This window comes from Mobula hypostoma, chromosome X1 (assembly GCF_963921235.1).
Source record: "Mobula hypostoma chromosome X1, sMobHyp1.1, whole genome shotgun sequence".
Classification (NCBI taxonomy): domain Eukaryota; kingdom Metazoa; phylum Chordata; class Chondrichthyes; order Myliobatiformes; family Myliobatidae; genus Mobula; species Mobula hypostoma.
Window position 1 is genome coordinate 52,584,226 of NC_086128.1, and position 21,533 is coordinate 52,605,758.

Sequence of the window (21,533 nt, forward strand, 5' to 3'; positions counted from 1 at the left end):
CGAAAGAGAGGAAAAAAAGGTGAGTTTAAAGAGTTAGTACGAACCGAGGCTACAGGGGAGTGATATAACAGTTTAATCCAGGATATAAATTTCAGGCTAAAATTAAACATTTCAAGCACCTTAAATAAATAAGGCCATTCTACTCTATCAAAAGCTTTCTCGGCATCTAAAGAAATAACACACTCAGGAACATTTTGTGAGGGAGTATAAACGATATTTAACAATGTACGAATATTATAAAAAGAGTAACGACCTTTAATAAAACCCGTTTGGTCTTCCGAAATAATAGAAGGAAGTACTTTTTCTAGTCTATTTGCTAATAACTTAGAAAAAACTTTAGAATCAACATTTAATAAAGATATTGGTCTATAAGATGCACATTGAGCAGGGTCTTTATCCTTCTTTAGTATTAAAGAAATTGATGCTCTATTAAAAGATTCCGGAAGTTTACCAAGTTTCAAAGAAGCCTCAAAAACCTTATAGAGCCAAGGAATCAATAAAGAAGCAAAACATTTATAAAATTCAACGGTAAACCCATCAGGGCCAGGAGCTTTCCCCAGATTCATAGAAAAAATAACATTCTTAATCTCATCCATTGTAATGGAAGTATCTAATAAAGAAGACATATCCTGTGAAATCTGAGGAAAGTCTAACTTATCTAAAAAATCATTCATATATTTAGAATCTCGAGGAGACTCTGATTGATATAAAGAAGAATAAAAATCACAAAAGGTTTGATTAATCCCCACATGATCCAATATCAATCGATCATTTTGGTTATAAATCTGATTGATTTGAGATTTAACATAATTAGATTTCAATTGATTAGCCAGCAGCTTGCCAATTTTATCACTGTGAACATAAAAATCACTTCTTGTTTTCTTTAATTGGTTTACAATCGAGGACGAGAGTAGTAAACTGTGTTCCATTTGAAGTTCAGTTCTTTGTTTGTATAGCTCCTCAGAAGGGGCCATAACATATTTCTTATCAATTTCTTTAATCTTGTCCACAATTGCCATCTCCTCCTGCTTCTGTTTCTTCCTCAAAGCAACGGAATACGAAATAATCTGACCCCGAATATAGGCTTTAAAAGTGTCCCAAAGAGTGTTAACCGAAATATCTTCTGTATGGTTAATTATAAAAAAAAGCTCAATCTGTTCATTCATAAAATTAACAAAGTCCGAGTCCTGAAGCAACAGCGAATTAAAACGCCATTGTCTATTGTTTGGTATATTGGCCATAATTTTAATAGAAAGCTTAAGTGGAGCATGATCCGAAATGGTTATAGAATCATAATCACATTTAATCACTGAAGGAATGAGACGAGAATCAATAAAAAAATAATCAATTCTTGAATAGGAATGATGAACATGTGAAAAAAAGGAAAAATCTTTTTCCTGAGGATGCAGAAAACGCCAAATATCCGTCGACCCAGAATCAGAAAGGAAAAAATTAATCAAATTTGCAGATTTATTAGGTAAAGTCCGTAAAGGAGCCGAACGGTCCAAAGCTGGAGATAAACAGGTATTAAGATCTCCGCCCCAAATCAATGAAAACTCGTTCAAATTCGGAAACTGATCAAACAATGATTTATAAAATTCCGGACAATCCATATTAGGAGCATAAACATTAACCAAAACTACTTTTTTATTAAATAGTAAACCACTAACCAATAAAAATCTACCATTCGGATCAGAGATAATATCCTGTTGTATAAAAGTAACTGAGGAATCTATAAAAATAGAGACGCCTCGAATCTTAGCATTGGAGTTCGAATGAAATTGTTGTCCCTTCCAGAATTTGAAAAAACGTAGTCTGTCCCCCCTCCGTACATGGGTCTCTTGTAAAAATAAAATTTGTGCTTTAAGTCTCCGGAACACTTTAAAAACTTTTTTTCTTTTAATAGGATGATTAAGACCATTAGTATTCCAGGAGACAAAATTAATAATAGACTCCATAAATCCTAAAGTCAACCCACAACAAGGAGGATTGACAATAGGCGCGACCCACAAACCCGGAGAGGAAACAGAACATACAAAAGATACCGGGGAAAAGGACGCAACCAGTACTTCAATAATGTATATAGCCCAAAGAAAAACAAACTAAAACGTGAAGCCCCTCCCGCCACCCCCCAGCCCAAGACCCCAAGGCAAAATCTAAAGCAGACCCGCCAGAAAGAAGCAAGCGCTAAAACTACCCCCATGACTTCCGGTATACGCTCCCTAAAAAAAAGGTATAAATATGAAAAGGATCAGCTAATTGTAAAACAGTAAAAAAATAAGTAAAAAAAAGTTAGCTCAATTAGAATACACACAGAACAGAACAAAAGCCGGAAAATATATATTAAAAAAAACCCACAATAAACCTCAAACTCATGAATAGACACAGCAACAAAAAAAATAGGATTATTAACATAAAGTGATTATAAAAAGCAAAACAGAATAAAATTTAAACAAAAACTACAAAATTTAAGGCCGCACAGGAAATACGTAAGATGACAAAAGGGAAGTAACCACCCAGAATCCCCTGGGAAAAGAAAGAAATGACGCAGTTAAAAAGAAAGTTTAGTAGCCATATTAAGAAATCGAAAGTAAACTTTTCTGCCCAAATAGGGCACAGAAAAGTTAAAACCAACCAATTCACAGCCTCCGATCGACGGAGAAAATTAAAAAGAAAGCAATTAAGATGTTGGAGATGAAAGTTGATCCAGATAACTCTGGGCATCCGATGGAGAATCAAAAAAACGAAGGGCTCCATCTGACATGCGAATCCTTAGACGTGCAGGGTACAGCAGCGCTGGTCTTAAATCCCTCTTATAGAATTCCGACATCACGGATCTGTAACGGACCCGTTGGTCCCAGATTGGTTTACTGAAATCTTCCACGAATCGGAACTTAAGATCCGAAAAATCAATGAAACCTTTAGATCGAGCGAATCGAAACAGTCTCTCCTTGTCTTGAAAGTAATGAAAACGTAAGATAACATGCCTAGGTCTATCTGACCTAGACGAGTATGATGGGATTCTGTGAACACGATCCAGTAGCGGTGGTTGGTCAGGAAATACAGTAGGGAATGCATCTTTTAAAAGTTGGGAGAAATATTTCATGGGGTTGTTACCTTCAACGGCTTCCCTCACGCCAATCATTCGTAAATTCTGCCGTCGCATTCTAGATTCCAAGTCAGAGTTTTTAAAAGTCAAAAAATCAAGTTTCTTCTTCATTACATTAATTGTTTCTTCGATTTTCCCCATCTTAAGCTCACTTTGTTGCGCGAATTTTTGAAAATCAGATATAGCCGACTGATGTTCCGCAATACATGTTTGCATCTTATCAATTAAATCGGCAATTTTCTGGAAATTAGTTGAGATTTCCGTATGAATCAGGTCTTTAACAAAGCCTGCAATTTCCGTACGAATCATCTCCCTAACAGAGGTTGAAATTTCCCTCTGAATTAACTCCGATATCGCTTTCAAAGTCACCGGTGATTCAGTCGGAGGGAGATCCGTAGCTTTCGGTTTAACCGGAGGTTTACCATCCTTGCCGTCTTTCTCGTTCTTAGACATAGCAGATCTAAGTTCCATCCAGTTGTCGGAGAATTCAGTTTAATTCAAAGTATTGTAAGAGTTGATGCCTTAATGGTTAATTAAAGTATAGCTGACCATAGAGAAAAAAAACTCAGAGGTAATGGAGCGAGTCAAGAACGCGACTTCACTCCATGAGCACTACCGGAAGTCCCCGTCTTTTCTCAATCAGAATTTCCCTCTTAACTAGCTCACATATTTTCATATGACCTACAGTTAACATCATTACTCTATTTTCTCTATTCCTTATATAGCTGTCTTTTCTTCAATAATTTTTATATATATCTTTATTCATCCATGTCGTTGAGCTATTGTTTTTATTGCTTCTTCCAAACTTGGGTATGAACATTTCCTGCACTGCATGTATTATCTCTTTAAATCAAACTCATTGTTCCTCAACTGACTCAACGTTAAGCAGCTCCTTCCAGCTTACCTTCTGAAGTCTTCACCACGTCTGTACAAACTTTGCCTTTCTGAAATTCTATTTAATGGCTTTAGTTGTACAGTGCACTTCAAGTAAAATTATTGTTCCTATCTACAAACTTCTTTTGCCTCCCAGGTGGCTGATCCTGTTGTAACATTCTGTGAAACGGTTGTGGAAACCTCATCTCTGAAATGTTTTGCAGAGACACCCAATAAAAAGTGAGTTTCTTGTATTTGTTGGAATCACTTTGTCCAATTACAATACTGAGTAACTTTCATTACTTTTAAGGCAGAAAGTGAATCATTTTATTTTACCTACAAGCTGTTTCTGTTTTGGTCATTACTACGTTGTTAGATCAAATGAAAGGGATTAATAAACTCTTACAATCAATTTTCACTTTTTCCTCGAGTAGTGAATTGGCAACACTTCCACCTGATTGTTCCTCAGAAATTCTGATATCCTTGTTTGCTAAGTCTCTATTTAACTTGTCAAGTATAGACAATAAAGCTTCATTTCATGGATTTCAGATACTCTAAGTCTATAGCTCAGTTTGTGAATTGCTTGATGTACTGACATTGCCTATATTCATCTTTGAGCCTAGATTTTTCTGTAGAAGAGGTTTTACCATTTACATTAATTAAGTCTCTTTATAATTGCAAAAATACTCAACTGAATTAGGTTACATATAAGTTAGTGTGCAATTCCTATCAGCTGAGCATAAACCAACCATCAGAAGGTATTATTAATGGCACAGGAGCATGATCCTTTATAATTTGTAACCGTATGTGTTTCATTCAACTACCTAACAATAGCTTGAAAGTTTAGACTGTGCTCCCAAATTGTGTAATGGAAACAATTGTAATCCTACCTGCTTTTTTTCTCTGTTGCCTATAAATAGGCAATGGAGGGACTACTGAGATACCTAATTACAGATAACAACACAGGCTATATTTCAGATCACAACAATGATTTAGCAGTAATGCCCTCAGTTTTTGACTTTCTATTTAGTAGGTAATTATCTGGCATTGTTTAGCATAAATCTACTTTATCTTTTGAATTTCCAGAAAACAAGCAACTTTCCAAATAAATGCTGATAATTTCCAATTAATGGGTAGTGTTAGAAGTAGAAACTGAAGGAGATCTCATAATTTTAACAATACTCAAGTATTAGAATATCCTACCTTAAGAAAACCTTTTGAGTTTTTTCAGTCTTTTAAATATGTTTTGTCCTTCTGAAATATTCTCAGCACTTTGGCACTGCTACTGTAAATGGTAAAGAGACTTTGGTTCAGGACATTTGCTTTGTACATTTAAGCTAACAACCTGGAAAGTATTAGTGATCTGGCTGAAGATGGCAATATATTCACGAAAAGCAGGAAAAGAATACAGAGAATAATAATTGTAATTTTTAAAAATGTAGTTTTTTAAAATGTGTGCAGTGTTAATAAACACTGTTGTTCCTATCAATGTTCTTTCTTTGGAAGGAATAAGATTACAATGATTGCAGAACCTTTGGAGAAAGGCTTGGCAGAAGACATAGAGAATGAAGTGGTCCAAATCACCTGGAACAGGTATGAAATGTATGCTGTTGTGTTTAAGAATGGGAAGTGTAATGTCATTATTGATATCAAATTTTTGCATATCAATCATAATTGTGCATCAAGACCTTTGACAGTGAATTAAATCTAGGCCAAAAAACATCGTTCAGCATATTTTACTTTTTAAAATATCTAACTACTCATTGATTTCGCCTTTATTTTTGTACTTAAAAGGTTTTTTAAAATGCATTGGGTATATCCAAGGAAAATAATTTTTAAAATTTGTACTTGTGGTGCTTTCCTGAACAATATCTATATCACAAGATTTTTATGATCTTGTTCTATTTCTAGTTCACTTCTTGTTCAATTAAGACCATAGACATTAAGAGATAGGAGCAGAATTCAGCACATCAAGTCTGCTCCATCATTTTCTCTCTCGATTCCATTCTCTTGCCCTCTCCCTGTAACCTTTCACACCCTAACTGATCAAAAACCTATCAACCTCCGCCTTAAATGCACCCAACGACTTAGCCTCCTCAGCCGCCTGTGGCAATGAATTTCACAGATCACCACCCTCTGGCTAAAGCATTTACTCCTCATCTCCTTTCTAAATGGACATCCCTCTATTCTGAGGCTGTGTCATCTGGTCCTATCTGCTCCCCCACTATAGGAAACATCCTCTCTACATTCCCTCTGGCCTTTCAATATTCGATAGGTTTCAATGAGATCCCCTGTCATTCTTCTAAATTCCAGTGAGTACAGTCCCACAGCTGTCAAATGCTCTTCATACAATGACCTTTGCATTCCTGGAATCATTTTCGTGAATTTCCTCTGAACTCTTGTCCAATGTCAACATATCCTTTCTCAGATAAGGGGCCCAAAACTGCCCACAGTACTCTTAAGTGATGCCTCAACAGTGCCTTATATAGCCTCAATATTACATCCTTGCTTTTGTATTCTAGTCCTCTTGAAATGAATGCTAACATTGCATTTGCCTTCCTCACCACTGACTCAACCTGCAACTTAACCTGCGCCTTAACCTGCTCAAGGGCTCCCAAGTCCATTTACATCTCAGATTTTTGTATTTTCTGCCTGCTTAGAAAATAGTCGACGCTTTTGTTCCTTTCACTTTGGTGCATAATCATACATTTCCTGACACTATCCATCTGCCACTATTTTGCCTATTTTCCCAATCTGTCTCAGTCTTCTGCAGTCTCCCTGCTTCCTCAACCCTACCAGCCCCTCCACCTATCTTTGTATCGTCTGGAAACTTTGCCTCAAAGCCAACAATTCCATCATTAAAATCATTGCCATAATAACGTAAAAAGAAGCGGTACCAACACTGACCCCCTGGAGAACACCACTACTTACTGGCAGCCAACCAGGAGAGGCTCCGTTTATTCCCAATCTTTGCCTCTTGTCAATCAGCCAATCATCCATCAATGCTGGTATCTTTCCCTGTAATACTGTGGGCTCGTAGCTTGTTAAGCAGCCTCACGTGCAGCACCTTGTCAAGGGCCTTCTGAAAATCCCAAGTACACAACATCCACCAATTCTCCTTTGTTTATCCTGCTTGTTATTTCTTAAAAGAATTCTAACAGATTTGTTAGGCAAGACTTTCCCTTAAGGAAACCATGCTGACTTTGGCCTATTTTATCATGTGCCTCCAAGTACCCTGCGACCCCATCCTCAACAATAGACTCCAGTATCTTCCTAACCACTGAGGTTAGGCTAACTGGTCTATAATTTCCTTTCTTCTGCCTCTTTCCCTTCTTGAAGAGTGGAGTAACATTTGCAATTTTCCAGTCCTCTGGAACCATGCCAGAATCTAGTGATTCTTGAAAGATCGTTACCACAATCTCGCCAGCCACCTGTTTCACAGCCCTGGGGTGTAGTCCGTCTGGTCCAGGTGACTTATCCACCTTCAGATCTTTCAGTTTCCCAAGCACCTGCTGCTTAATAAAAACATTTGCATTCACTTCTGCCCCTTCCGGCATACTGCTACTGTCTTCCTTGTCCCTTGTTACTACCTCTCCAGTGTCATTTTCCAGTGGTCCAACATCTACTCTCACCTCTTTTTTACTCTATACATCTGAAAACAAAACTTTTGGTATCCTCTTTTATATTATTAACTAGCTTTCCTTCCTATTTAATCTTTTCCTTCCTTATGGATTTTTTCATTTGTCTTCTGTTGATTTTTAAAAGCTTCCCAATCCTCTAACTTCCCACTAATTTTTGCTCCCTTATATGCCCCCTCTTTTGTTTTTATGTTATCTTTGACTTCTCTTGTCAGCCATGGCTACCTCATCCTGCCTTTAGAATATTACTACTTCTTTGGGATGTATCTATCCTGTGCCTTCTGAATTGCCTCCAGAAATTCCAGCCATGGCTGTTCTGTCAATATCCCTGCAAGTGTCCCCTTCCAATCAACTGATTCATCTGCAACTGATACAAATTGCAGGGTGAAGTCTATCATATTATGATCACTGAGGGTTCCTATTTCTTAAGCTCCCTAATCAAATCTGGTTCATTACACAATAACCAATCCAGAATAGCCTTTCCCCTAGTGGGCTCAATCATGGGCTGCTCTTAAACACATCTCATAGGTATTCTACAACGTCTCTCTTGGGATCCAGCACCAACCAGATTTTTCCCAGTCTACATCTTCTGATTTTATGTCACCTCTTTCTAATGATTTTATTTCATTTTCTACCAACAGAGCCACACCACCAGCCAGTCCTTCCAATACAATTTGTAAACTCCCAACTATGATGTTCTTTCAGCTACGACTCAGAGATGCCCAAAAGGTCATACCTGCCAATCTAACTGTGCTACAAGATCATCTACCTTATTCTGTATCCTGTGTGCATTCAAATATACTGCCTTTAGTCCTGTATTTGTCACCCTTCTCAGTTTTGTCCCCATGTTACAGTGCAACTTAACCCACTGATTGCAATTTTGCTGTATCATCTGCTGTCTTTGACAGTCTCACTACACACTGCATCTATTTGTATACCAACTACCCCATCCTCAGCCCTATCACTCTGTTTCCCATCCCCCTGCTAAATTAGTTTAAACCCTCCCAACAGCTCTCGCAAACTTGCCAGCAAGGATATTGCACCCCCCCCCCCCCCATGTTCAGGTGTAACCTGTACCTTTTGTACAAGGTCATAGCTTCCCAGAAGAGATCCAGAAATCTGAAGCCCTGCCCCCTGCAGCAGTTCATCAGCCATACATTCATCTGCCAAATCATCCCATTGTTACCCTCACAGGTACAGCAATCCAGAGATTAAGGCCCCTTTCTTAACTGGCTTTACTCGCCAGTTTGGAGCTCTTGGTTTTCATTTATCCTCACTATTTTATCTCCTTATACTTTTGGATAATATTGTTCCAGTTAGCTTTGGTTTTCTAATGTGCTATCTTATACTGCTAAAAAAGATGGTGGATAAAATTGGCTGGTCCTACCATCATCGACACTGGATACTCCAAAGGTATTTTTGGCTCATTGATCCATCAGTAACATTTGGGGTATTTTGCCAAATCTTGAGATTTTTCACAGCATTAGGTCAAACATTCACAAACAGACATTCTGTTGATAGCATCTGTTGTGGTTCCTCATCCAATGTGAGCTCTTTGGTTGAATAATTAGAAAGATTCCTAAGAAACCAGAAATTGCTGATTGAGGAACTTCAGTATCCATTATGAAATGCCAAAAACCATGTTGTATAAATGCCTGAAGTGCTGGCTGCTAGGTCTGCAGCAGTTAATGAGTAACCTAATCTAGGGAATAGCCTAATCTTGGTCACTTGTTTATTTGTTAGAAGTGTTTGTACATGATAGAATTGGTTGGGTTGGCCACCACTTGTCCTTGTGCAATTAAGTCCTCTCTTCATGCTGAGGGATCCTGCATTGTATTGGAGTGGTGAGTGACAACTCCACTCTGCTAAATGAGAGATTCAAAATAGAATCATAAGTACTTCGTAGTTTGCTGTCAATTTACATGTCAATGAAATCAGTAACTTCGTGACTCTGTATGCACTCAATCTACCACTAACATCATGTCAAGGAAACTAGTCATAGTCATACTTATTGATCCTGGGGGAAATTGGTTTTCATTACAGTTGCACCATAAATAATAGTAGTAAAATCATAAATAGTTAAATAGTAATATGTAAATTATGCCAGTAAATTATGAAATAAGTCTGCTTTAATGTAATTAATATAAAAAGAGCATGCTAGGAATAGCAATGCATTCACCTAAGTTGAAGCTATTCTTTAGGGTTGTGTCCATGCTAAATAGCAGAAGAAAAATTCATATATTAATATAGTCCTCATTAAATTCATATATTAATATGGTCCAGCCTTAAGATTTGGGAGAGTAGAGATGAGGAGGAACTGCTTTTCCCAGAGAGTGGTGAATCTGTGGAATTCTCTGCCCAATGAAACAGTGGAGGCTACCTCAGTAAATATATTTAAGACAAGGTTGGATAGATTTTTGCATGGTAGGGGAATTCAGGGTTATGGGGAAAAGGCTGGGAGGTGGAGATGAGTCCATGGCTAGATCAACCATCGACAGGCCAGATGGCCCAGTCCCACTCCTATTTCTTATGATCTTATGTTAATCATCTAGGCCCACCCCCCCCCCCAGCTTTCTTGAACATCACAGTATGAAGTTTTCAAGTGGGTCTTTAAGGACGACCATCTTTGGCGGCTTCGTCAATTACAGGTTTCCCCCGCCATCCGAAGGTAGAGCGTTCCTATGAAATGGTTCGTAAGCCGAAATGTTGTAAAGCAAAGAAGCAATTACCGTTTATTTATATGGGAAGATGTTGTGAGCGTTCGCAGACCCAAAAACAACCTACCAAATCATGCCAAATAACACATAAAACCTAAAATAACAGTAACATATAGTAAAAGCAGGAATGATATGATAAATACACAGCCTATATAAAGTAGAAATACTTTTCCACAATCATTGCCAGCACTGTTCTCCGTAGTGACGCAAGCGCCATTGGCAGAAAATCTCACGCAAGCGCTGTTGGCAAGAACACGGCGCAAGCGCTCTCCAGTAACCTTTAAGCTATGAAGCTGTCAAATCATACCAAATAACACGTAAAGATACACCGCCAATATAAAGTAGAAATATGTATGTACAGTGTAGTATCACTTACGGGAATCGGGAAGACAGCTTGCCGAGCACACCGATGGTGGTGTGTTAGACTGAGTCGTCGCAGGTTGGGTGGTGCAGTGGCCCCCACCCTCCAGGCCACCGACCGATACATTGCTGCAAAGCATGCAGGAATGCAGCAGTAGCCGGGAGGCACACAGCACATCTTTAAGAAAAAAGCCAAAATAAACAAGCTAATTAATTAGGTGCCGCTCGACACGTAATTGTCGGCCCAGATCAGTGCCGATTTCCGATTGCGTCGTCTCTGAGCTGGGCCAACAATTATGTGTCGGCGGCACCTAATTAATTAGCATGTTTATTTCGGCTTTTTTCTTAAAGATGTGCTGTGTGCCTCGCAGCTACTGTTGCATTCTCTGCGAATCGGTATCTGTCCGCGGCCTGGGGGTTGAGGTAGTGGGACACTGGGGTGTCATCTCGTTATCGTCTGTTTCCATTAGAGCAGGCAGGTCATCTTCTTCTATCTCTGCCCGCCTTGATGTCGAAGGTTGAGGTTCGTCGTCTGCTGTGGCTGATGTGGAAGGCTTGCTTGACTGCTGAGCCTCGCGCATTTTTCTATTATACAGTTCTTTGTAAGGACTCAAACCATCCTGCAAATATCCCCTAAACCGACGTACCCTTTCAAAATTAAAGTCGTACTTTATCATTACTCATTCGGTTTCGATTGTTATCCTTTTTTCTTCCAATTGCATCAGCTCTTCATCTGTCAGTTCTTGGTCATGGGATGCCAAAACCTCTTCAACATCATGTTCATCAACTTCCACAAGCCAAACTCACGTTGTCCTTACCTCATTCACCACGATCAAAACGCTTAATTATGTCTAGTTTTAAGCTAAGTGTAACACCCTTACGAGCTCTTTCAGACTTTTCCGACACCTTAGACCTCATCTCGCAAACGGCTGCTCACAGACATGTGTTTAAGCAATGCCGGCGAGAATCCGGGGGAGAGTGGCTGCTTTTTTTTCGTAACAGTGAAAACACCTTCTGAAAACAAAAACAGGGTACTAATGTAGGTCTTTCGTAACAGTGAGATTTCGTACACCTGTACTTTCTCCACCGATGTAAGTTAGAAGTCGGAATATACTTATTTTAAATGTGTTCAGTTCAGTTTGCTACTCTTCAGATAATGGAGCAATGTGTGCAGCAAGAGCTGGGCAACACTTAAGTTTGGGATGATAAGGGACCAATCGCATTCATGCTAATCAGACCACCTTCCTTTGATTTTCAATTGCTTACATTTAACATATTCTTATCTTGATCCTGGAAGCCACCTTTCACCAAAAGCATAACTGGAGTGGTCACACAAACTGTGACTGCAAGACGAGGCCAAATGCTGAGTATTCTGCATTATTGTCTTACTTGCTGATGCCATAAAATCTTGGCGTCATCTTTGAGTTGCACTTACCACCCAGAGAAACAAGGACTGGAGGTGTGTAGCTATGTGGAATCTCATTACCTATAGGCTTCGATCCAAATCTCACTGTCCTGTATTGCAAGTATAATGCTGTTCCTTCATTTCTACTGACTCAAAATCCTAAAACTTGCCAATCTGATGCCCACTTAGCATTTTTTGGTTGCATAAGGAGAATGAATTAATTCAAGATAATGGCTCATCGACTTCATGATAGCAATGAAGTTTATGCTATGTCAGCAAGGCTAGCATCTTTTGAAGGAATAAATTGAAAAAAAAATTAAAGCAACACATGACTTTGGAACTGATATGGGCAGTTTCCCGTTGGGAGAATAACAGTAATATATTAGACCTCACCAGATGGTTTGCTTTTGTTTAAGTATGCTAAAGCTATGTTGAAATCCTTTTACTTGCAGCATAGTTAATTGTACATCATCCATTGGTTTGTAAAAATACAATGTACACTCTGGCATCTGTGGGGAATAGTGGGGGAGGGGTGTAGGCTGAATGAGAATTGCTTAAAAAAACCATTTCCGCACATCACACATGTGCATTGCCTTGTAAAAGTATTCAGCCCCCAATGCTTTGCTCACATAATTGAGTATTACAACCAAGGGTTTTGAGCAGTTTAACTGAGAATTTTTATTTGTGAATCACATGCTCCTTTTTTTCCCCACAGTAGAGCCCCATAAAATGGAAAATTGTAAAGCATTAAACTAGAAGTTCAAAAATTGGAATGTCAGCAGTTCAGAAGTATTCATCCCCCTTTGCTCAGTACTTAGTTGAACCACCTCACAGCTATTACAGTCAGTAGTCTTTTTGGATCAGTTTCTATTAACTTTGCACAATGTGATGGAAAACGATTTGCCCATTCCTGCTTGCAAAATTGCTCAAGTTGTGCCAGGTTAGTTGGGGAGTGGCAGAGGACAGTATCTTGAGGTCTTCCCAGAGGTGTTTGATCGAGTTAAGGTCAGGACTCTGACTGGGGCAATCAAAAACTTCAATTTTCTTCATTTGAAGCCACTCCATGGTTTACCTTGCAGTGCATTTTGGGTCATTGTCCTCCCCAGTTTAAGCTTTCTGGCAGAGGCTAGCAGGTTTTTATATAACCATATAACAATTACAGCACGGAAACGGGTCATCTCGGCCCATCTAGTCCATGCTGAACACTTACTCTCACCTAGTCCCATTGACCTGCACTCAGCCCATAACCCTTCATTCCTTTCCTGTCCATATAGCTATCCAATTTTAATTTAAATGACAATATCGAACCTGCCTCTACCACTTCTGCTGGAAGCTCGTTCCACACAGCTACCATTCTCTGAGTAAAGTTCCCCCTCATGTTACCCCTAAATTTTTGCCCCCTGGCTCTCAGCTCATGTCCTCTTGTTTGAATCTCCTCTACTCTCAATGGAAAAAGGCTATCCACGTCAACTTTATCTATCCCCCTCATAATTTTAAATACCTCTATTAAGTCCCCCCCCCCCAACCTTCTACGCTCCAAAGAATAAAGACCCAACTTGTTCAACCTTTCTCTGTAACTTAGGTGCTGAAACCCAGGTAACATTCTAGTAAATCTTCTCTGTACTCTCTCTATTTTGTTGACATCTTTCCTATAATTCGGTGACCAGAACTGTACACAATACTCCAAATTTCGCCTTACCAATGCCTTGTACAATTTTAGCATTACATCCCAACTCCTATACTCAATGCTCTGATTAATGAAGGCCAGCATACCAAAAGCTTTCTTCACCACCCTATCCACATGAGATTCCACCTTCAGGGAACTATGCACCATTATTCCTAGATCCCTCTGTTCTACTGCATTCTTCAATGCCCTACCATTTACCATGTATGTCCTATTTTGATTAGTCCTACCAAAATGTAGCACCTCACATTTATCAGCATTAAACTCCATCTGCCATCTTTCAGCCCACTCTTCTAACTGGCCTAAATCTCTCTGCAAGCTTTGAAAACCTACTTAATTATCCACAACTCCACCTATCTTAGTATTATCGGCAGACTTACTAATCCAATTTACCACCCCATCATTCAGATCATTAATATATATGACAAACAACATTGGACCCAGTACAGATCCCTGAGGCACAGTTATCCACCACTACTCTCTGGCATCTCCCATCCAGCCACTGTTGAATCCATTTTATTACTTCAATATTAACACCTAATGATTGAACCTTCCTAACTAGCCTTCCATGTGGAACTTTGTCAAAGGCCTTACTGAAGTCCATATAGACAACATCCACCGCTTTATCCTCGTCAACTTTCCTAGTAACCTCTTCAAAAAATTAAATAATGCATTTTAAATTTAGAAAATGAGATAGTAAAATGTGAAAATAGTTGTGGGGGTGGAATACTTTTTCACGGCACTGTAAATTCTATGAATAAATCTCTAAACTGCTAAACTCTATGCCCTTGCCCTTTCAAAGAAGTGTTTTACACTACAGTTCTGTATTTTAAAGCTAAACAGGTTATAGCATGAAAAAAAAGTATTCAGACTGACAAAGTGCCGAATTTAGAACTTCACTACCCTTATGTGTAAACATAAATAAACTAAACATATGTATTCACATTTAATTTGTATAAAACTTTTTGGAATAAATTGGTTAATTAAGAAATTGCTTAAGAATTCTGAGTGTATAGTGGATACAGAATTTAAGGTTTTGTTTTTTTTTCTGAGTGAGCATTACCTATGGTTATTGTCCTCAATATGTTCATAAATAATTATGGTGAGTTCTAGTTTCCTTTGTGTTTTGGAACCGTTAGAAAAATGTTAGCTTAATTTGCTCACAAAAGAAATCATTACAATTTTACTTCTCATGATGCATTAAATAGCTTTGAAAGGTTTGTCATGATGCATCTCTTTCTATGCTAAACTAGGAAAAAGCTGGGTGAATTTTTCCAGACCAAATATGATTGGGATTTGTTGGCTGCCCGTTCCATTTGGGCTTTTGGACCTGATACTACAGGACCCAACATTTTGGTTGATGATACTCTTCCATCTGAGGTAAGTCCATCCAAGAATGAAAGGGTATTTTCACTAATTGATCTATTTATTATATTTTCATTATTAGTGCAAATCTGAATGAAAAGAATAATAAGAATAAGCTGTCTGGTGCCTCGGGCTGCTTTACTATTCAACAGGTTACACCTGTAGTTGCAGATTTTCAATCAGTAGAACAACTGCACCATGGCCCATTGCTTCCTGTCATCCAGCCAATTTTGGATCCAGTTCACCAGTACACCTCAGATCCCTTATGCCATAACCTTCTGGACCATGCTGGAGTTTGCCAAAGTGCATACTTGCGTACACTCCTATTTTAGCTTTATCATTTACTTAGTCCTTGTCTATCCAAATACTCATATACGCGGTCCTTTAGGACACCTTCCAATAACTTTCCCACTACTGATGTCAGGCTTACTGGCCTGTAATTTGCTGACAACACACACAAAATGCTACCTGACCTACTGAGTTCCTCCAGCATTTTGTGTGTGTTGCTCGGATTTCCAGCATCTGTAAATTTTCTCTTGTCTCTAATTTCCTGGTTTACTTTTAGAGACTTTCTTAAACAGTGAAACATGAGCTATTCTCCAGTCCTCCGGTACCTTACTTGTCGCTAAGGATGATTTAAGGGTCTCTGGGCCCGTGCAATTTCTGCACTTGCATCCAACATCTTGTCGGGCCCTTGGGATTTGTTCACCCTGATTTGACTCAAGACAGCAAACAACTCCTCTGTAATCTGTACAGGGTCCATGACCTCATGCTGCTTTGCTTCACTTCGATAGACTCTGTGTCTGTCTCCCAAATAAATACAGATGCAAAAAAAACTCCATTTAAGATCTCTCACTTTCTTTTGGCTCCACACATAGATCACCATTCTGATCTTCTAGAGGACAAATATTGTCCCTTGCAATCCTTTTGCTCTTAATGTATGTGTATTTCCCTTGGGATTCTCCTTCACCTTGTATACAAAAGCAATCTCATGCTTTCTTTTAGCCCTCCTGATTTCTTGAAGTGTTCTCTTGCATTTCTTAACTCCATAAATACCTCATTTGTTCCTTCCTGCCTATACCTGCTCTGCATCTCCTTTTCTTCTTAACCAGGGCCTCAATATCTCTTGAAAACCAAAGTTTCTGTTATTTTTACCTTTTATTCTGACATTTTGCTGTTAAAATTTCACTGTTGAAGGCCTCCCATTTATCAATAAACCAATACACCAATGGTTTGTCCCAGTGCCCACTTGCCAGATCATTTCTGTTATCATCAAAGTTGGCCTTTCTCCTATTTAGAATCTCTGTCTGGACCAGACCTATCTTTTTCCATATTTACTTTGAAACTAATGGGATTATGATCACTCAATGTCAAGAGTTCCCTTGCACAAACTTGTCACCTTCCCTGTGATAGCTTGTGCCATTTTAGTGGAAGCTGACTATACAACAGTGCTTTTTTCTGCCAACCGGTTAAAAATCTATCAGTAAGATCATGAAAACTGCATTGGATGTCGTGAATCATATTGATGGCTAGCATAACCACTAATGTTAGCTGTAAAACAATAAATCATTTTTTGGACCTGGAAAATTATGTTAAGCATTTTTCTTGATAAATTTTTAACTTGATAACAAGAGCACTTGTGTGGAGTGATACCAGAGTTAGCACTAATTAATTATTTATCACTGATCCAATAATAGGTGGATAAAGCACTTTTGGGTTATGTGAAGGACAGTATTGTCCAGGGATTCCAGTGGGGAACGCGAGAAGGACCACTTTGTGATGAACGTATGTATTAATTAGGAAGTATTCAAAGTAAATATCTTTATTTTGTATTTAAGCACTTGCTTGAATCATTTTAAAAACCAAAACATGTAAAATAAGAAATGTCTTGTTATTGTCTTATTTGCCTACTGTACAGTCGGTTTATTCTTTGATTTCTCAAATACCTACTCTGTTAATAGATGTTAGCATGCAAAATTGTAGAGCCCAATCATTTTAAATTGTAGATTATAATTAAAATGATTTTCTACAGCCTTTTTCTCCCCAATACATCCCAGATAAAATGCATGTAAACTTGGAGAAAAATTTATACCAATAACTTTAGATTACTTTAGTTTACTTCCTATTTAATAATATTAGAACTCTAATCTGTGAAGACTTGTATATCTCTATATTACTCCAAGTGAATGTGTGGGAATATTTGCTTCACTGAGAGAAGGAAATCTTGGAAATGCAGCCCTTTGGGCATATTGCATCTCCTTATAATGAATCTTATTGTGCCAGTGACAGAGGGTCTGAGAACAAATTACAAGCTGCTGGCTAAAGCTGAGATCCAAGGAATGAGGCTGCACAAGATCATTTGCTTCCTCATAGTGAATCAGTAGGGAATCTAATTCCGTCACAAGATCAAGAAAACTTGCACCGAGTCAATTTTAAAAATTGTGTACCCATTTTCTAAATTAATTATTGCCCAAGACGCTGCAGTCTGACTTGTTTCACTGTCTCTGACCATCCTAAAGTAATGAAGTAACTCTTGAGTGCAGTCACTGTTGCAATGTACAAAACTTGATTTGTTGATGCATTGCAGCTCAGATAATATAACACTGATCCTTCATTGCACACACCAAGTCAGATTATATTTATTATGTTCCAGTCTCCATTATTAATTGTCTCTGGATTGTTATTTATTATCCAGTGGCATTAACATCAACCATTATGAAATGCTTTGAGCAGCTAGTCGTAGGGCACATTAAAGTCTAACTCCCAACTACGTTGGACCGTTTCCAGTTTGCTTATTGCTCGAATCAACCCACTGATGATGCAATATCTTCTGTCCTGTTCCACCAGGAAAATGGGGTCTTGTATTGCCAGGCTGCTGATTATAGTCTTCACTTCGGCATTTAACGCCATTATACCTGTCACTATCTTAGATTTATTTCTGTTTTCCCCCTCCTCTGCTCTATCATTCCGGTTCCCATCCCCCTGCCAAAGTAGTTTGAACCCTCCCTAACAGCTCTATTAAACCTTCCCGCCAGGATATCGGTCCCCTTCAGGTTCAGGTGTAACCCGTCCTTTTTGAACAGGTCATACTTCCCCTAGAAGAGATCCCAATTATCCAAGAATCTGAAGCCCTGCCCCCTGCACCAGTCTCTCAGCCACACATTCATCTGCCTGGTCCTACTATTCTTGCCATCGCTAGCACGTGGCACAGGTAGCAATCCCGAGATTACTACCTTGGAGGTCCTGCTTCTCAGTTTCCTTCCTAACTCCCGGAAATCTCTCTTCAGGACCACCTCCCTTTTCCTATCTATGTCATTGGTACCAACATGTACGAAGACAACTGGCTGCTCGCCCTCCCCCTTCAGAATATTCAGGACCCAATCCGAGACATCCTGTACCCTGGCACCTGGGAGGCAACACACCATGCGGGTATCTCTGTCAGGCTCACAGAATCTCCTGTCTGTTCCCCTGACTATGGAAATCCCCTATGACTACCGCATTCCTCTTCTCCCTCCTTCTCTCCTGCACAACAGCGCCAGGCTCAGTGCCAGAGACCTTGTCACCATGGGCGTCCCCTGTCAGGTCATCTCCCTCAACAGCATCCAGAACAAGATATTTGTTGCTGAGGGGGGCAGCCACAGGGGTGCTCTCCACTATCCGGGCATTTTCCAGAATTTGGTGCAGACAACCCAGCTCATCTGTGGGTGTGAACTTCCCACTATTTAGAACATTTACAGAGACAGGTGCATAAAAAGGGCCCGAAGGATCATTGGACACCCGAATCACCCCAACCACAAACTTGCTGCTACCATCCGAGAAAGGTCCTGCAGCATTAAAGCCAGGACGAACAGGCTCTGAGACAGTTTCTTCCACCAGGCCATCAGACTAATTAATTCACGCTGACACAATTCTATTTCTAAACTATATTGACTTCTGTTCTGTTCTGTTGAGGTGGCCTACAGGGAAGAAGTCATCTCTCTGACACCGTGGTGTCAAAAAAACCTCTCCCTCGATGTCACAAAAACAAAGGACCTGGTTGTGGATTACAAGAGGAATGGAGATGGGCTAAACCATATTGACATCAATGATTCTGGGGTTGAGAGGGTAAACAGCTTTAAGTTCCTCAGCACATCACTGGTCCACATCACTGAGGACCTCACGTGGTCTGTCCGCACTAGCTGTGTGGTGAAAAAGGCACAATAGTGCCTCTTTCACTTCAGACAGTTGAGGAAGTTTGGTATGGGCCCCCAAATCCAAAGAACTTTCTACAGGGGCACAATTGAGAGCATCCTGACTGGCTGCATCACTGCCTAGAATGGGAACTGTACCTCCCTTAATCGCAGGACTCTGTAGTTGTGAGCTTCCCATGATTTGGGACACTTGCAAAGACAGGTGTGAGAAAAGGGACTGAAGGATCATTGGGGATCCAAGTCACCCCAACCACAAACTGTTCCAGCTGCTACAACCTGGGAAACATAAAAGCCAGGACCAACAGGCTCCGGGACAGCTTCTTCCACCAGGCCATCAGACTGATTAACTCGCGCTGATTTGAGTGTATTTCTGTGTTACATTGACTGTTCTATTTATTATAAATTACTATGATTGCACATTTGTCATATAGAGAAAGATTTTTACTCATCTATGTGAAGGATGTAAGAAATGAAGTCAATTCAATTCAGTTCAATTTGTGTTGCTTCTGCACAGCAATTCGTAATGTGAAGTTCAAGATTCTCGATGCAGTGATAGCACAGGAGCCATTGCACAGGGGTGGCGGACAAATTATTCCCACAGCCAGACGAGTAGTCTATTCAGCTTTCTTGATGGTAAGCATTTAAGTTCATCATGTCATTTGGTTGGTAGGATTACACAAAAGCACAAAACTTGAATGTTGCAATTTGTTATAGTTTCATAAATAAAATATTTTCTTTTATAATTGCGTTTTTAGGAGTGAAATTGCCTGTAGATTTACTCTGAGCAAAATGATATTTTTGTTTCTGATTTCTCCATTATCTCATCCAAGCAACTGTTGGTTAAGGGAGGGAGTTTCACTGTTTCATTGCAGCAAAGGTTGATCTAAAATTGACTCAAGTATAATTTGTAGCAGCTGTTAGAAGACAGCAAGCAGATGTGAGATGCTTCTGCATTGAAATTTATTCAGATTAAAATGTTAGTGTATTGTATAGTAACATGTCTATCAAAATACTGTATGTCTCTTGTCATCTGATGGTAGGACTGCCCATAAATAATCTTTTGTTTTATTATTATATAGGCCACTCCTCGTCTGATGGAACCATATTACTTTGTGGAAGTGCAAGCACCGGCAGACTGTGTTTCAGCCGTGTATACTGTCTTAGCCAGGAGGAGGTATGCACATTAATTGAATTCCTGTCATGTTTTTAGCCTTGTCTTAGATTTTAAAAAATACACCATCTCTCTTGCTGTAATCACTGGAAATGTTGCAGCATAGACTGGATGCAAATGGAGGCAAAATAACCAAATGATCTGAATTTTTCATTGTAGACATGAAAAGTCTTAACACAAAACATCAATTGCCCATTTTCCTCCAGGGGTGCTACCTGACCCGCTGATATTTCTCCAGCATCTCATGTTGCTCTTAAATAACTAACTACATGTTTAATCTACCAAATGCTTACATTTGTTTAACTGCTAATTATTTTGGTGTTGTTTATTTAAACTATTATATGTACTACTCGAAGAAAGTGGACTTGAACCTTATTAGACTATTCAAAAATTGAACAATACTTAATGTACAACAAATTAGCTTGTTACTACATGCATTATCGATTTCATCCAGTAAGTGTGTAATCAGAAAGATTTGATTCCAGTTATTTCTCTGTTAGTTGCCTGTCCTTTTCTCCTCCCCTTAAAAAAACAAATTTACATTAGATTAGTTCCATGTGCACTTGCGGTTCTCAGCTGCCTAATAATGCCATCCATAGCTTCTGCGCTCCACTCTGTCCTGTTCCACCTGGAAAATGGTACCTTATTTGCCAGGATGCTGTTTATCAAATTCAGCTCAGTGTTTAGATTATGAAGACACGCAGTCCTCTTTTACTGTCATTTAGTAATGCATGCATTAAGAAATGATACAATATTTCCTCCGGTGTGATATCACAAAACACAGGTCAGACCAAGACTGAAAAAACTGACAAAACCACATAATTATAACATATAGTTACAACAGTGTAACAATACCATAACTTGATGAAGAAGGCCATGGGCACAGTAAAAAAGTTCAAAGTCCCTCGAAAGTCCCACATCTCACGCAGACGGGAGAAGGAAGAAAACTCTCCCTGCCATGCCGACCACACTCCAACTCTGAGTCGTCCGAAAACTTCGAGCTCTGATCAGCTCTCCGACA

The 21,533-nt window shown here is 39.2% G+C and overlaps 1 protein-coding gene across 3 annotated transcripts in view; it reads left to right on the forward strand.

Moving 5' to 3' along the window:
- eftud2 (elongation factor Tu GTP binding domain containing 2) overlaps positions 1 to 21,533 on the forward strand; it is a 110,524-nt gene that overhangs the window by 84,465 nt on the left and 4,526 nt on the right. For all 3 annotated transcript variants that reach the window (XM_063036933.1, XM_063036934.1, XM_063036935.1), the window contains exons 20-25: positions 4,140 to 4,222; positions 5,489 to 5,575; positions 15,040 to 15,166; positions 16,849 to 16,936; positions 19,856 to 19,974; positions 20,421 to 20,515. In XM_063036933.1, the coding sequence (XP_062893003.1) occupies positions 4,140 to 4,222; positions 5,489 to 5,575; positions 15,040 to 15,166; positions 16,849 to 16,936; positions 19,856 to 19,974; positions 20,421 to 20,515 (599 nt within the window). The remainder of the gene's footprint in view (positions 1 to 4,139; positions 4,223 to 5,488; positions 5,576 to 15,039; positions 15,167 to 16,848; positions 16,937 to 19,855; positions 19,975 to 20,420; positions 20,516 to 21,533) is intronic.